Genomic DNA, 15,659 nt, shown 5'->3' on the forward strand with positions numbered 1-15,659 from the left:
TTGGTGGCAGTACTGCAGATATCTGTCCAGCTAACCTTTAAACTATTGAACAGAAAGAAGTAACAAACACAATCATGTTTTATGAATAGTTCATATAAACAAAAATGCTTATTTATAGAAGCAGGAGATTTTAAAATTTCAACGATTAAATTGAATGTACTGGGGTTTGGGTTTTGCTTAGTTTGTAGTTTGGATTTTTTCTCCCCCATCTCTTTTTAAATCATTATCTCATTATTGTAAAGATTATGCAGTGGTGACACTATATAATTTTCAGAAATTTATTTTTATCTCACTTTTTCACCTAATTAGCCTTGGTATTGTAATCAGTGGTACTGCTCTATCTAGAAACACCATGTAGCTAGTATATGAAAGGTTCTTGTAGTACCTTTTTTTAGTTTCAGTGTGTGCTTAATTCTTACACTCACTGAAAGTGATCCATTCATGCCCTACCCTTCTGCTTTTCAATTTTTAGTGAGCCCATCAATCATGCTGACCTTTGCCTAAGGAAAGGTTCACAGGGAATACTGTGACAATGCTATATTACTAAAAGGAAACTGAGCTTTGGAGCAGTTTATCTTTCAGAAAGGTTTGAATAGAACAATAGGTCCAAGCACAACAAGAGTTATTAATGCTACCTCAGTTTACAGATATATATGTTCAATTGGTTTTATGCCCCTGCTTGAGTCATAGTCTCTAGGATAGAGTCCTGCAGATTCAAAGCTTTTTCTACCACATGTAGAGCAGTTAGTTGAACGCTTACATACACTGTGCCAGGAGTATTTCTGTGTATTACTACAAGTCTTAGCCACTTCAATCCCAAAGGATTCTCTGTCCTCGGGCTATTTCCAGTTCGGCTTTTAGAGAGTGTTTGGAAGTAAGAATATAGCTTTACAGGACTGCAGAATGGTTGAGGCTAGAAGGGACTTGTGGAGGTCCTCTGTCCAACCTCTCTGTTCAGGCAGGGTGACCTACAGGAGGCTGCCCAGGATCGTGCCCAGGTAGACTCTGAGTATTTCCAAGGATGGAGACTCCACAACCTTTCTGGGCAACCTGTTGCAGGGCTCAGTCACCCTCACAGTCAAAAGGTGTTTCCTGATATTCAGAGGGAACCTCCTGTGATTCAGGTTGTGCCCACAGCCTCCTGTCTTGTCAGAGGGCACCACTGGAAAGAGCCTGGCTCCATCTTTTTTGCACCCTCCCTTCAGATATGTATATATGTTGATGATACGCGCTGGAGTCTTCCCTATTTTAGGCTAGACAGTCCCTGTTCTCTCAGGCTTTCCTTACGTGAGAGGTGCTTCAGTCCCTTAATCATCGTTGTGGCCCTTAACTGGCCTTTCTGCAGTAGCTCTATAGCTGTCTTGCTCTAGGGAGCCCAGAACTGGTTACAGTACTGCAGGTGCTAAGCAGAGGGAAGGATCACGTCTCTCAACCTGTTGGAAACAACTCTGTTATATGCAGCCCAGGATACTGTTAGCTTTTGTCGCAAGGGCTGGTTTGGTGCCCATTGTTCAACTTGGTGCCCATCAGGACCCCCAATGCCTATTCCTTAGAGCTGTTTACCAGATGGTTGACCCCCAGCTAGTGCTGGTACATGGGGTTGTTCTTCTCCAGGTGCAGGACTCTGCACTTCCCTTTGTTGAACTTCATGAGATTCCTGTTAGCCCATTTCTCCAGCCTGTCAAGATCCCTCTGAATGGGAGCTCAACCTCTCTTGGTGTGTCAGCCATTCCTCCCAGCTTTGTGTCATCTGTAAACTTGCTGAGGCTATACCCTCTCAAATCCTTCAGATTCTTAGGGAAGATGTTATGTAAGATTGGACACAGTATTGACCCCTGGGGAACACCACGAGTTACTGGCCTCCAACTAGACTTTGTGCCGCTAATCACTACCCTGTGGGCCCAGTAGTTCAGCCAGTTTTTATTCCATCTCACTCTGCTCATCCAGCCAATACTTCTTCAGCTTCTCTATGAGAATCTAATGAGAGACAGTGTTGAAAGTCTTACTGAAGTCAAAGCAGATGATATCCACTGTTCTACCCACATCTGCCTAGCCAGCCATTTCATCATAGAAGATGATCAGTGTTGTCCAGCATAACATCTTTCCTTGGTGAATCCATTCTGTCTATTCTAAATCACCTTTTTGCGCTTCATGGGCCTAGCAATGGTTCCCAGGACTAGTTGCTCCACCAGTTTTCCAGGGTTCAAGTTAAGGCTAATAGGCTTGTGTTTCCCTAGGTCCTCTGTATTGTCCTTCTTGAAGTTAGAAGTTGCATTTGCTTTCCTCCAGTCTTCAGGCACTTCTCCCAGTCACCATGATCATTAAAAGTTTATAGATAGTGGCCTTGCAATGATATCTGCTGGCTCCCTCAGCACTCATGGGTACATCCTATTAGGGCCCATGGATTTATATTTGCTCAGTTTGGTGAAGTATTCTTCAACCTGGTTCTCTTCCAGAAAGGATAAGTTTTTATACCTCTTCTGTACATGGAAATTATCTGGAAGTGACTCCTATTATGGCAGTATTCTCATCAAATAAGCCATTAACATTCCACTTTTAGGCATCTTGCATACAGAGAAAGTATTCGCAGCTCTTAACAACAGGTCATAATCTTAACTTTTTGCTATGCAACACTAAGTTAATTTCACCTTAATGTTATTTATACTATGATGCATGCAAGCTTATTTATATGACTTATATCACTAAAATTCTTAGTTATTGGTAGAGTCTACCTATTTTTCTGACAGACAGTGACATATGTTCTTATTCCCATTGCAATCCAGTGTTTGTAAAACCAAAAGCTTTTCTTTACGCTGAGTGAAAGATGTATTTAAACATCTTTCTGTTGTGCTTGGAGAAATTTGGAAAAATGCATTGTACAATAAACAGCTTAGTCACTATTCTATCGGATTCCCTCTGATATTTTATATATTTATATATATATATATATAAAATCTATCAGATCTCTCTTATGACAAAGATAAACCTGAGAAAGCTGACACTTAACTTTCTACTGCAACTTTAAAGTTACAATGGTATTTATTAATCTAATAATAGTTACATATTAGAAACCATGACTTTTACATTTAGATTTCAAATAAAGCAGTACACATTCACTTGCAAATCTTTTTATTCTCTCCTAAAAGTTTTTAAGCTTGACTTCCTACTTTCTTTTGAATCTCTTAAGAATTATGGGGTCTTTAGTTTTGGTCCATGTCTTCATCCCACTGCACAGACACTTTTACATCTAAACTTTAACTAATAATCCCATAAACTATCAAATGGGTTTCTTTAACCTGTATTAATCTAATTTATATATAATCCATAATGACTTGTTAGGAATCATTGAGAGCTTCTTGAATATAAAGGAAGTCTAGGCACTTAACTTGTATTTTAAATTGATGACAGCACATATGTGAATGTTCCTTAAGTGTTCATGAAATCAAGTACTAAGTGTTACCCACATATACTCTATAAAAATTATTATCTATGAAATATCCATGGTAGAGTTTACTAAGTCATTTTTTCTGGGAATTGTTTTTGCTAAATATTCAAGGGCTAAGCAAATCAGACATTGGTTTTTCATTCAAACAGAAAATACTCACTTTTGAACATGTTTTTTTTTTTATTAAAAGCTGATGAAAATTATAAGAAAAGATACAGTGCTTTAAGGATTCATATTTTCCACATTAAGAGCCATGAGTACAATTTTGTTGGCAATAATTTTTGATCAACATGAAGACTTTATTCTGAATTCAGATTACCAGCAAAACCCTGTCCTTGTTTTCAAATGTCAAAGTTGGGTTGTTTAGGTTTTTTGGTTTTTTTTTCTCTGTTTTTTGGCAATAAATTGATTTATTTTTATTTAAAATAATATTTATTTATTTTATAATATAAATTTATTTATTTTAGTTAATCAGAACTGTCTTGCCCACTGTAATTCTATTACTTTTCTTTCACAACTCGTTTGTGACCCAGAACATCTGCTAGGTAGCTGTAGCCCCCTCTGCAAAAAGTGTTACTGGCACTGATCAACTTGCATGAAAGGTTTGTACTGCATGGGAGAACTTAATGTACTCATAACTTTATTTCCTTAACTTTGAAGGACAGAGAGAGATGAGACTATTCACCACTGGGACAAGTCTAAGGAATAAATCAGTCTCAGAACCATCTTCCCAGATCTCTCTGAGGGAAGCCTACTTGGAGTTTAAGAATATGAGCATGAATAGTTTAATCCTGTAGAAAATCAGCTGCAATGACACAGCATAAGAACAAAAATCAAAGGAAAAAGTACACTTTAGTAGGTGATAGATCTTAACCTGTGTGCTATTGTGGTGTCTAGTTGGTCCCAACTGAGTTCACAAGGCTGGAGCGCTGGTAAGATGACACTGAGACTTCCCATGAAATGAGCAAAACCTGCCTGTTGTGCCACCTCCGAATCAGTGAAATGATGGTTTGCCCACAGAGGGAACATTCATTTGGTCTATCACTAAGGAAGGCAATGTTGCTTGTGTTAAATAATGGATTCCATGATATGGAATACCTCGCTGCAAATAATGAGCCTTGTTCTGCAATCACTTTGATGTATAGTATCATGGAGTTTATGTGAGGAGAGGGTGAAATGAGACGACATTTCGGAATTGTTACAGAAAATCATGACCAATCTATGGAGTTCAATTCCCATCCATGGGTGAGATAATATAGAAAATTCTGTGAATGTGGTGTATATAATTACATATATATATATATGTATATGTGTGTGTGTGTGTGTGTGTATATATATATGCATATATATATATGTATGTATGTATGTGGTGTCTTTGGTATATAATTGTCTTTAGGTATCAGACAGATTTTTAACATCCAGCTTGGAAGGAGGAAGGCATAAAAATGCATCAAGCATAAAAAGCTCTGAAGGACAACATTAAAATAAACAAAATAAACCCAAACATAATATTTTGAAATCTATAGACAACCATGGTATATTTTGTTTTCATTATTTATTTCTAGTTGGTGCTGTTTGTTGCAAGTTGTTGGCTTTTTTCCTTCAGGCAATTAAATGACATTCATCAGAGAAAGACATGCTCAAAGACTTGTCTGCCATTTTCTCTCCCTGCTGAGCAAAGATGAAAAATACAATAGCCTTCTGATTATAGACATTAAAAGAGTATAAAGAAGACATTCCTATTAAACTGCAATTACTATATTGGCAGAAAACAACTGTGTATAATTCTGAGGATATTAAGGATTATTCCATGACCCTTTTTGAATTCACCCTACTTTCTGGACAGAGCAATGAAGACAGAGAAAGTGATGACTAGTATTTTGTTTTCCCAGTGATTTTCTGAGTCATTTCAGTTTTGCCTAAGTTGGTAAGATCTAAGTGCCAACTCAGTTAATCTAGAGTAACTAATAATAACATTTTTTAAAAAAATGTTGATTCTTTTCTAGTTTCAGTGTACATTAGCAAGTGAACAAAGTAGCAAGTGAATCTACAAACAAAATAGTTCTTATTTGTACATATATGAAAGTAACACAATCCCAAGTTCCTTCTGCCTTAAAAGCATATTATGCAGTTTCCTTTCTCATTGCCTTGCAGGTTTTAATAGTGTTCCCTCCTTCCTCACTATTCCTGCTCGATGTGGCTTTGTTTTAGATATTACCTTTATTTGATGGACCCAAGTTGGCAACTGTGTGGACCCCATCCATTTTTCAGAGCCATTCATGATCTGCCGCTCTGTGAGGAAAAAGTTGATCTTTCCTGCCCTTTTCTCCTCCTCTGCAACAGTAGTTGCCAAACTCACTCCTTCAAAGGAAAGCTATGCTGCATTGCTACTTTGAGAAGAGGGATGGGAGAAAGGGTGGTTGCTACCACCAGTGTGAAAGAGTAGCACCTAATAGTGTTGTGCTGCTTTCTAGCCAGCACAGGAGGAAACGGGTGCCATGTGCCATCCACTATTTAAATGCCGGTTTCACATCTGCTCCAAACAGTAAGGGCTGGGTGGAGGCATCATGAATCCAAAGATTCAGGCTTTGAACTGTGAGTTGGAAATTGCTGCTCTTGGTAATGAGCTGAGTCCTCTGCTAAATGCCATAAACTTAGTCAGTTGTGTCCATTAGTGAATGATAGGTTCAGTACATAGCCTTCTGATCACTGAATGCCCCCCTGCTATCTTGGGCTAACAGCTATGGACAAAGAAAAGAACTAAAAAGCACAGTTAACAACTCCATTATGTTGGGGGTCATTTCAAGGGTCTGACTAATCACACCATCACATAGTGGATGAGGCTGGAAGGGACTTGTGGAGGTCCTCTGTCCAACCTCTCTGTTCAGGCAGGGTGACCTACAGGAGGCTGCCCAGGATCGTGCCCAGGTAGACTCTGAGTATTTCCAAGGATGGAGACTCCACAACCTTTCTGGGCAACCTGTTGCAGGGCTCAGTCACCCTCACAGTCAAAAGGTGTTTCCTGATATTCAGAGGGAACCTCCTGTGATTCAGGTTGTGCCCACAGCCTCCTGTCTTGTCAGAGGGCACCACTGGAAAGAGCCTGGCTCCATCTTTTTTGCACCCTCCCTTCAGATATGTATATATGTTGATGATACGCGCTGGAGTCTTCCCTATTTTAGGCTAGACAGTCCCTGTTCTCTCAGGCTTTCCTTACGTGAGAGGTGCTTCAGTCCCTTAATCATCGTTGTGGCCCTTAACTGGCCTTTCTGCAGTAGCTCTATAGCTGTCTTGCTCTAGGGAGCCCAGAACTGGTTACAGTACTGCAGGTGTGGCCTCACCAGCACTGAGTAGAGCTAATCTCTGTTTCATTTGCATAATCTAGCTAATAAGAAACAGAAAAGGGCAGAAAATATCTGGAGTAATTTCAACAGAGATGAAAGAAAACCTGATGATGACAGATGATGATGATGCTGATGATAATTATTATAATTTATCTATTTATGTATTTATTTATTCACATATATCTCTGTTGTGGTTTAATCCTGACCGGCAACCAAGCACCACACAGCCGGTTTCTCACACACCCTCACCCAGAGGGATGGGGAGGACAATTGGAAAAGAATGTAAAACTTGAGGGTTGAGATAAGGACAGTTTAATAGGTAAAGCAAAAGCTGCACATGCAAGTAAAGCAAAACAAGGAATTCATTCGGCACTGCCCATGGGCAGGCAGGTGTTCAGCCATCCCCAGGGAAGCCGGGCTCCATCACACATAACGGTTACTCAGGAAGACAAATGCCATAATGCCGGATGTCCCCACCTTCCTTCTTCCCCCAGTTTATATACTCACCGTGATGTCCCATGGTTTGGAATATCCCTTTGGCTGGTTCAGGTCAGCTGTCCTGGCTGTGTCCCCTCCCAGTGTCCCGTGCCCCTCCAGCTCTCTGGCTGGCAGGGCCTGAGAAACTGAAAAGTCCTTGACTTCGTGTAAACATCACCCAGCAACAACCAAAACCATCAGTGTGCTGTCAGCATTGGTCTCACACCAAATCCAAAACACAGTACTGTACTAGCTACTAAGAAGAAAACTATTGCAGCTGAAACCAGGAGAGTGTGTAAAAATTTAAATAATTTAAATAAAATAGTGAAGGAAAGGGATCCTTTCAGGTCATCTGCTTTGCTTTTGATACTAAAAACTGCCAGCCTTAACTGTACAAGATCTCTGTTATAGCAAACAGTGTGATGTTACAAAAAGACCTTTACAAACCTCTTCCTATTTCAGAAAAATATATATCAATTTTCTCATCTGTTTGTGTTGTTTTAATTAAGAACTTGCTGTGTTAGAACAGCCTTTTACAACTATTAATTTACTTCATAGTTATCCACACATTTATGATTGTAAAGTACAGAAAGGAAAAGTACAAGGATTGTACTTCAGAAATGCATATGATATGGAAGTGTGGATGAATATATTTAATTGCAGTGTATGCCATTAAGAATCATAACTTGCAGGAGTCACTTTTGGTATCATAATATTGCCATTTATTAAGGCTAGCTAAATAATGTATTTGTTAGTTGATTTGGTAAATTGCTTTAGATCATACAGTATTTCTAATGCTGACAGTATCTTACGGTGCTTTTACAGTGACAGTCACTTAGATGCTTGTGCACAGCTTTTTCCCTTTCTCCAGTGCTGAAGAGGGTCACTGATTCCCCAGTGAAGTAACTCAAAATTTCTCTCATCAGTGAAAAATAGCTGCTAAATTCTTTGGCAATATCAGCTGATGTTACTGATTGCTTTAATGTTTCAAGTGGTTTTACGGCCAGGCTGTTGAACCTCACCTGTTACTTGAGTTTCCAGATTCCAAATGGACTTTGCTGAAATGGCATGAATGTCAATGGGGGAAACTGTGCGAAGTACTTGAAAGCAAAAAAAAACCCAACCAAACAAACAAAACAAAACCAAACTGCAAAACCAAACAACTTTACTGTGCATGGGCTACACTGTTTTGTTGTTGTTGTTTTTTTTTTTTTCTGTTAAAAGACAAGCTACCTCACAGGAAGAGCAGGAAACAGGTTTTCTCTGCTCTGTGAGAAAACTGGGGAAAATACGAGCAAACATCTTGGTCCATTAGAAATTTATATTTGGTTTTCAGTAACCATATTTTGCAGTTCAATGTTAGAAAATGTAGGATACACTCCACACAGCTTTATTTCAGCTTTCCTGGTTTAGTTATTTTGTTGTTTAGACAGTTGATTCAGATCGAGATTCTGTAGCTACTGTAAAGGGTAGGTACTTATAGTACCTCAGTGAAGCAACACCATGTGTTCTTCTGTTTTCATTACTTTAGTATTTTTGTTTGGCTGCACTTTTTTAAAAATGAGAAAAAATTATAAAATACAATTCAATGTAACCTCCTTGCCATAATATTGCGCATAATGAATTGCTTTTGCATGATTACCTGGAGGGCAAAAATAGCCTAACAGATTGTAGCAATCTATTTGTAAATAACCAAAATTGAGAAGGAAAAATCAGTCTCGAAATTCTGAATGACTTCATGTTACATGTGCCTCTGTCCAGTGGTAGCTGTGCACCTCTCATTGTTTTTGATTGCAGAGAAAGATACTGTACTTCAGTGTTGGGTACTTCCTCAACCCAAGCAATAAATAATGAAGAGATTCTTTAAAAATCAGTTAATAGAGCAAGAAAGGATACAAAAGAGCAGATGCATCCATTTCATCCAAATAGAAGGGAAAAAAATCCACAATTATCCAAATATCATATTTTCAAGTTATGAAGAGGAAACATCAGGAATCAGCTGAGGCTTAATTTCTTGTGTAAGCTCCCATATTGGTCACAGAGCCTATGGGAAACACCTGGTGGTAATAATGTGAGAGGATTGTGGGTGAGACAAATTAACAGCTACAGAGTGACTGGAGACTATGGATGCAATGTGATCAAGATACATGGTTATGCTGTGATATATTGGATATTAGAATAAACTTTTTTTCAATCTGCCTTTATCCTTGACAGATCCAACCACACTATTAGATTTTTGGAAGACAACTCATGTATCGCAATACTTCAGTGACCTTGAGTGAGGGGGCTTACACTGAGGTCTTTGCTAGTGTTACCACATCTAGTCTTTTAAGGATGAAATCTGAATATGCTGAGAATGCTGAATGTTAACTATACACCATACTAGAAATGCTGTGGGGAAAAAATATTAATATATTCTTCTGGGTTTAATTTTTGTATTTTCAATAGATATGACATCAAGAAATGAGCTTATTTCTGTGTTAGCCTTTCTACTGCATAAATTCTTTTACTGAAATAAGCATTTATTATAGTTCATTTCTTCAGTAATTTTAGTTGGTTTTTTTCTTTCAGTAACTTCTGGTGAAACTGTTGCTGTGGATACACAAACCAGGGTAACCAAGGAAACCACCACCTTCAAACCAGAGATGCCATCTTCTGTGCTGTTGGAAGTTCCAGCCCTGGCTGACTTCAATAAGGCATGGGCAGAACTCACTGACTGGCTTTCTCGACTGGATCGAGAGATAAAATCTCAGAGAGTGATAGTAGGTGATCTTGATGATATCAACGACATGATCATCAAACAAAAGGTATGAGAAACACTGATTTTTCAAGTTGAAAGCCTCATGATCTTTATTCTATATTAAACCATTTCAACAAAGGACACAAGAGTGATGATATGCTGCATTGAATGTAGTTGTCTCTTAAGCTACTTTATCCCATAAACACAATTACTGGGTTAAATGTTAAGATAACTAACTGAGAGGGGAAAAAACTATTTAATAATTTCTCTGGTATTTAAGGCAGATCTCTTATCTTTCTATAGCTTGTGCTGATTGTGTTGTAAGTGTATGCAAGCCAATGGTTGAAATATAAACCTCATGACAAAGAAGGACTTACATAGTAAGCTCCAGGTTGCCAGGAGGAAAGATACCCTGTTTCATACCTTTTCTTATGTTGCTTCTGTAATAACTTTCTGAGAGGCTTATATCCTGCTGCTGTTGGGTTATGAAAAGCTCCTCAGTCATCTTAAAGAAAAGAACAGCTCATTAATGCAAGTGTTTTGTCAGCAAAACTGCATCAGTGTTACTTATCTTTGAAAACACAGAACAATATGGAAATAAATGTGCAAGAAAAAAAAAAAAGGCTAAACTTCAAATTCAGCTACTCAGTAGCAATAAAAGTAATTTGGTATTATACAACTTGAAAATAATTACCTGCCTTCTAGATGTAACATTGCTTAATATAAAAGATTTGGCTTGCCTGTGCAAAACTTTTCAGTGTTAAATTTCCATTCAGTTCAGTTCTTAAACTGAGTTTAGGACTCTGTATTATAAGATCCTCTTCTGCTTCCTCCTCCTCCTCAAAATCTGATTTATTGTAAGGAATATATTGATATTCTTTCTCTTTGCTTGAAGTAGAAAGAGGGGGAGAAACAATGGACGCATTTTGCCTAGTATCTGTACAAAGCAGTTTTACAAGAACGAGTATACTAACGTGTATAGATGTCTCATAGGATTTTTTCTGCTTGTTTTGTTGTATTTCTTCACACACACACACACACACACACCAGCTTAAACAAACAGTTTAAACTTTCTGGTTTTGATATTTTTGGTTTGCTTTACCTTCTAGATGGGTAAAATGCTTGTTTCATCTGATTAATGTTCACAATATTTACTATATAGAATTATGCACCGTTTTATTAATTAAAATATCTTTTAAAATGTCATGGGTATATTTTTAATAAGTTACAGTATTACCTACACAGGACTCTAGATTAAAATAGCTGTTATGTCATTTGAAAAGATTGAGGACCAAAGACGACTTGTTTGTACATTATCTTTTCATCTTTTTCAGAGTTCTTTTGTTCTTAAAATTTTATGTTGTCAAACACTTTGTTCAGAATTACATGCTTTTCTTACTTATGCCTCATTTTAGCGTATTATTCTGGCAGGCAAAATCCATAGTGTGCTTTCTTTTGCAGAATTATTTTACTTAAATGTGAGATCAAATTATTAACTCTTGAAAATTTCAATTAATGCTATACATGTTTTAAAATTAACTGGTTTCTATCTGCATTTCATCTTAACGCAAGGCTAAAATATTTTAGCTGGTTAAGCCAGTACTATTGCAGTCTTCCTCTCACTTCTGTTCCTGGCTGAGTAGCCCCATCTCTTTTTTTGATACCATGCTGTGCTAGTAACAAAACCAGCAGGAAAACTCTTTTTTGTTGTGCTTACCTCTCTAATTGGCTGTGCAACAGAATGTGACATTTAATATATTCTCTGATGAAATGGAAGAGTCAATGTCTAAATATAGACTGCAGTTCCGTTAAATGGCTCCCTTTTCTCTAATGATCATTTTAATATCATTTAAGACATGGAAATGAATGTAATGAAATTTTGATTCTGCTCCTAAACCTATCACGGGATTATTAGCTGAGATTAGCAGACAGAATTTTCAGAAGTGACAAAGAATTTTATTTTTCTGAAAAAAAAACACCCCTGCTTTCTAATGTGTAGAGTGTCTGCAGCAGTATGTGAGCTGATGAAATTGGACATGTGGGTACTTTGGGATTCTGAAAACTCAAGCCAGATACGATCTAAGTTGGAAATCCAAAAGTAGTGCTTACTTCCCCAGATCTGTATATTCTGTAAAAGATCATAGTCATACCTCTCCTGTGGTTGCAATTTAAAAGTCATTGAAAGTCACAGTATTGCATTGTGCTCTATTTGGAGAGTCGCACCTCTACAGGGATCTCAGTAAGGTTTAACAGGAGTTCCATCTCAGTAGATTGACTTTTTCTTTTTTTTTTAATTAGTTTTTTTTACTTCAAGTGTAAATACTATCTTAACACAGCTGACTAATTCCCTTATAAAAATCCATCATCATAAAGGTACATGCTCCATGAAAGCTGTTTTATTATAATGCATCTCTAGTTGTTCACCCAGAATTTACTACTGTCCGATTGGTGTGCTACCAAGCTTTTACTGCTTTGGGGTTTTGCTTTCATTTCATATGTTTTTCAAAACAGACAGCCACATGTCTAATAAGAAGTTAAAAAGTTAAAGTAAACATTTTAAAAGCAAAGAAATCCTAGTAACATATGTAGCAGGCCATTTCCCAAATCACACCGGTAAAAATAAGTGACCTTAGGCTGTGCGTTCCTTCACAGCAGCATGTAATGTTGTTGAAGCTAAGTCTCTGAGGGCATTTTGGTTAAGTTCATTTCAATCTGATTGTGTCACAAAATCACAGCCAATGACTGCCATATTTTTCCTCCATAAAAGTTTAAGACATCACTAGCCCCTACTCAAACTTTTCTTGGAGGTGATCATAGTGAATTGGTACTCATGTGAATAGCATGTACAAAGGTTAATTATAGAACAAAACAAAAAAGACAATTGTTCTAAAAAAGGCTTGTTTTAAGGGCAGCCCTTTAATGAAAGGAAAAGTACAACTTAAATTCTCTTAAGTGATGTAATTACTATATAGTAAAAGGAGCATACTAAAAGAGTAGCATAATGGCTATTCATTTCAAACATCTATGGTTAATCTTTCTGTCAAATGAGTTGGTATACATTTGTTTCAGGCAAATGCATTACGTATTTTACTCATCTATGATTGTATATATCTTGATAAATTCTGTATAAACAAAAAGATACTAAAAAGTGCACAGGAGATGTAATATCAGCATCAGTAATAATAATATCAAAATACGTATTTTTGTTAGAGGAAAATTATTCTATTTTAATCATCTGCTTGTAGACTGATGTTTTGCAGAATTTGATCCTCAGATAAATAAATGTAAGGCAGGTTGACAAGAGACTCATATGTTGTTTCTTTAGACAACCTTCATCTGCAAATAAAGTTCATGGGAAATACTAAGAATATATAATATACCAAGATGTAAATTAAGTGACCGACAAGATAAAATATAGTTTAGACTGTTGCTTTGTTTTACTGTCCTTACTTCAAAACAATCAAGATGGGTTATATTTGAAGCTCAGGTGGGGATTCTTCATAAAAGAGAAAATTGCAGACAGAGGAACAGGATGATAAACTACATTTTGCTACATTATGGAAAAATGGGAACTTCTATTTAAGATGCCAACAAACCTTTACTCAGACACTGCTTTGGCATGGTCATATTTTGAGGAAGGTTTGCAGCAGGAGTAGATTTTTACTAAAAGCAGTGAACCATGGAGGCTGTACAAAGCTTGAAGATAATTAACAATGCCATTTAAAGAGATCAAATACTATAATCTCCTTAAATTTTGAATTCTGTCCATGGATTTTGCTAAGGCATGCTCTCCATCCAAACTTTCTGTAGCATATATTATTGAAAACACAGCTTTCCATTGTACTGGATGAGCATGGATGTTTATTAAAAAGTATTATAATGATAAGTAATATTACTAGTGAATTTGACTACAAACAATTTTCATTTCATATTTTTACTCATTGGTTCTAAGAGTATAGGTTGAGTCTGCACTTTTACGTGCAGTGGAGAGGATTAATGTGAAAAAAGTATTTATGTAGAACAAGACCTACAGCCAAGCTAGTTACTGAGGTTTTTAAGCAATGAAAAGGGAAGGATACTTTTAAGTAATGATTTGCGTCATCCTAACGTAGTCATCTAAAAAGATTTGGATAATTTCTTTCTACTCAATTAATTTGTCACTATTCAAAAAGTAGGTTTGATATTCTGTCCATTAGAGAAACAAACAAAACTGGAATGAAGTAATTGTTTTCATGGTTAATTCTGAATTGATTTTTCAACAGCTGAGGATCTTGTGCAGCTGATGATAGCAAAAGAACTTTTAAGGAAAAAATATTTCTTTATAAACTGTGCAGTTAACAGACTTCAGATGAACAGTGGACTTACCTGACATTCTCCTTCTTTGAGGATTTTCTTACTTATCATTCCCCATGGTTACATACCATGAAATTTAGTATACAACTTCATAATTATACATGCATTTCCATATGCAACCTTACAATTCATATTCTGATCAGAAGAATGGGAATTTTTCTGTCCAAACTGTTTTTCAACATAATTTTTTGTGGAAATAAAAATATAGTTTTCCAAATTTATATTTTTTTCTTAGAGAAGCCACTGTAATTGCCAAATTAAAATTTGTAGTTCTGTATTAAAGGGTATGAATCCGTGTGCTCTTAATATGCACATTTTAAATGAAAACAGCCACAGACATTTGTTTCTGTCCATATAGTTTATATCAGAGCTGTAAGTTACCTGTAACATGAGGTTCTCAACCTTTTGGATAGTGCACTTCAAGCTCTACAGATGTGTGAAGAAGTTTCATATTAGTGACATGCATGAAAAGACTCATGTAGCACACCTTCAGATAATGTACTGTTGAAGAACATCATAGAAGATTTTAGACCTGGAGATGAATGTTTTCCAGTTCAGTATTCTGATGTGCTTAAAGGGAGGAGTTCACTAATCCAGAATCCAAGTATGGTGCCAATAAGTTGGGAACTGACATTCACACTTTCAGAATCAATCTGAAGGAGCATATTTGCCCCATCTCCCTCTCCATGCTGTCATGCTGCTTTCAGAGTTGTTTGCAAAGCTTCTCGTTCCATAGGATTTTCTGTTTCCTTACAAACACACAGCTGCAGACCCTCCCTGGGGCACTGTTGAACCAGGATCAGCTAGCCTCCCAAAGCAGGGCTGGAGCTGAAACTCATTCCGCAGCATGTTGGCGGGCTCATTGGCATTTTTGTGCACCTCCTTTAAGAGCAAGCCCTACACATGGCTTTATGGCTTAAGCAGTATGCAAAACCTCCTTTACCTCTATGAATTTCACCATAGGATATATTCACTCAGGAACCTACTGTCGTTATTTTATGTATGTTTCAGAGTCCTGTTGTTTTTCTGTTTAACATGGGATATCTAGCAGAATTCTTATTTTATACTATGTCATGCTGTTAGACTTTTTAAATTCTAGTTTGTGAGGAGCACTGGAAGGCTGGTTTCAGTTTTTGAAGTGAATAAAAAAACTAATGAATGATCAGATTTGTAAATATATTAGAAAAAGTTAGAACTACAAGGTTTGTATGCTGAAAGATTTTAGGGTTTTTATAGAGGAAAATTAAAAAAAAAATATCTGTCAACCTTTAAGCTTATACTTAAAGGTTAGAAAATCCAG

General features: G+C 36.9%; 1 protein-coding gene across 13 annotated transcripts in view; it reads left to right on the forward strand.

Annotated features, from left to right (window-relative positions):
• Positions 1-15,659, forward strand: part of DMD (dystrophin) — a 1,276,803-nt gene that overhangs the window by 929,658 nt on the left and 331,486 nt on the right. For all 13 annotated transcript variants that reach the window (XM_080377714.1, XM_080377711.1, XM_080377709.1 and 10 more), the window contains one exon: positions 9,838-10,073. In XM_080377714.1, coding sequence (XP_080233840.1) covers positions 9,838-10,073 — 236 coding nt within the window. The remainder of the gene's footprint in view (positions 1-9,837; positions 10,074-15,659) is intronic.

This window comes from Falco punctatus, assembly GCF_963210335.1.
Source record: "Falco punctatus genome assembly, chromosome: 2".
NCBI classification, from domain to species: domain Eukaryota; kingdom Metazoa; phylum Chordata; class Aves; order Falconiformes; family Falconidae; genus Falco; species Falco punctatus.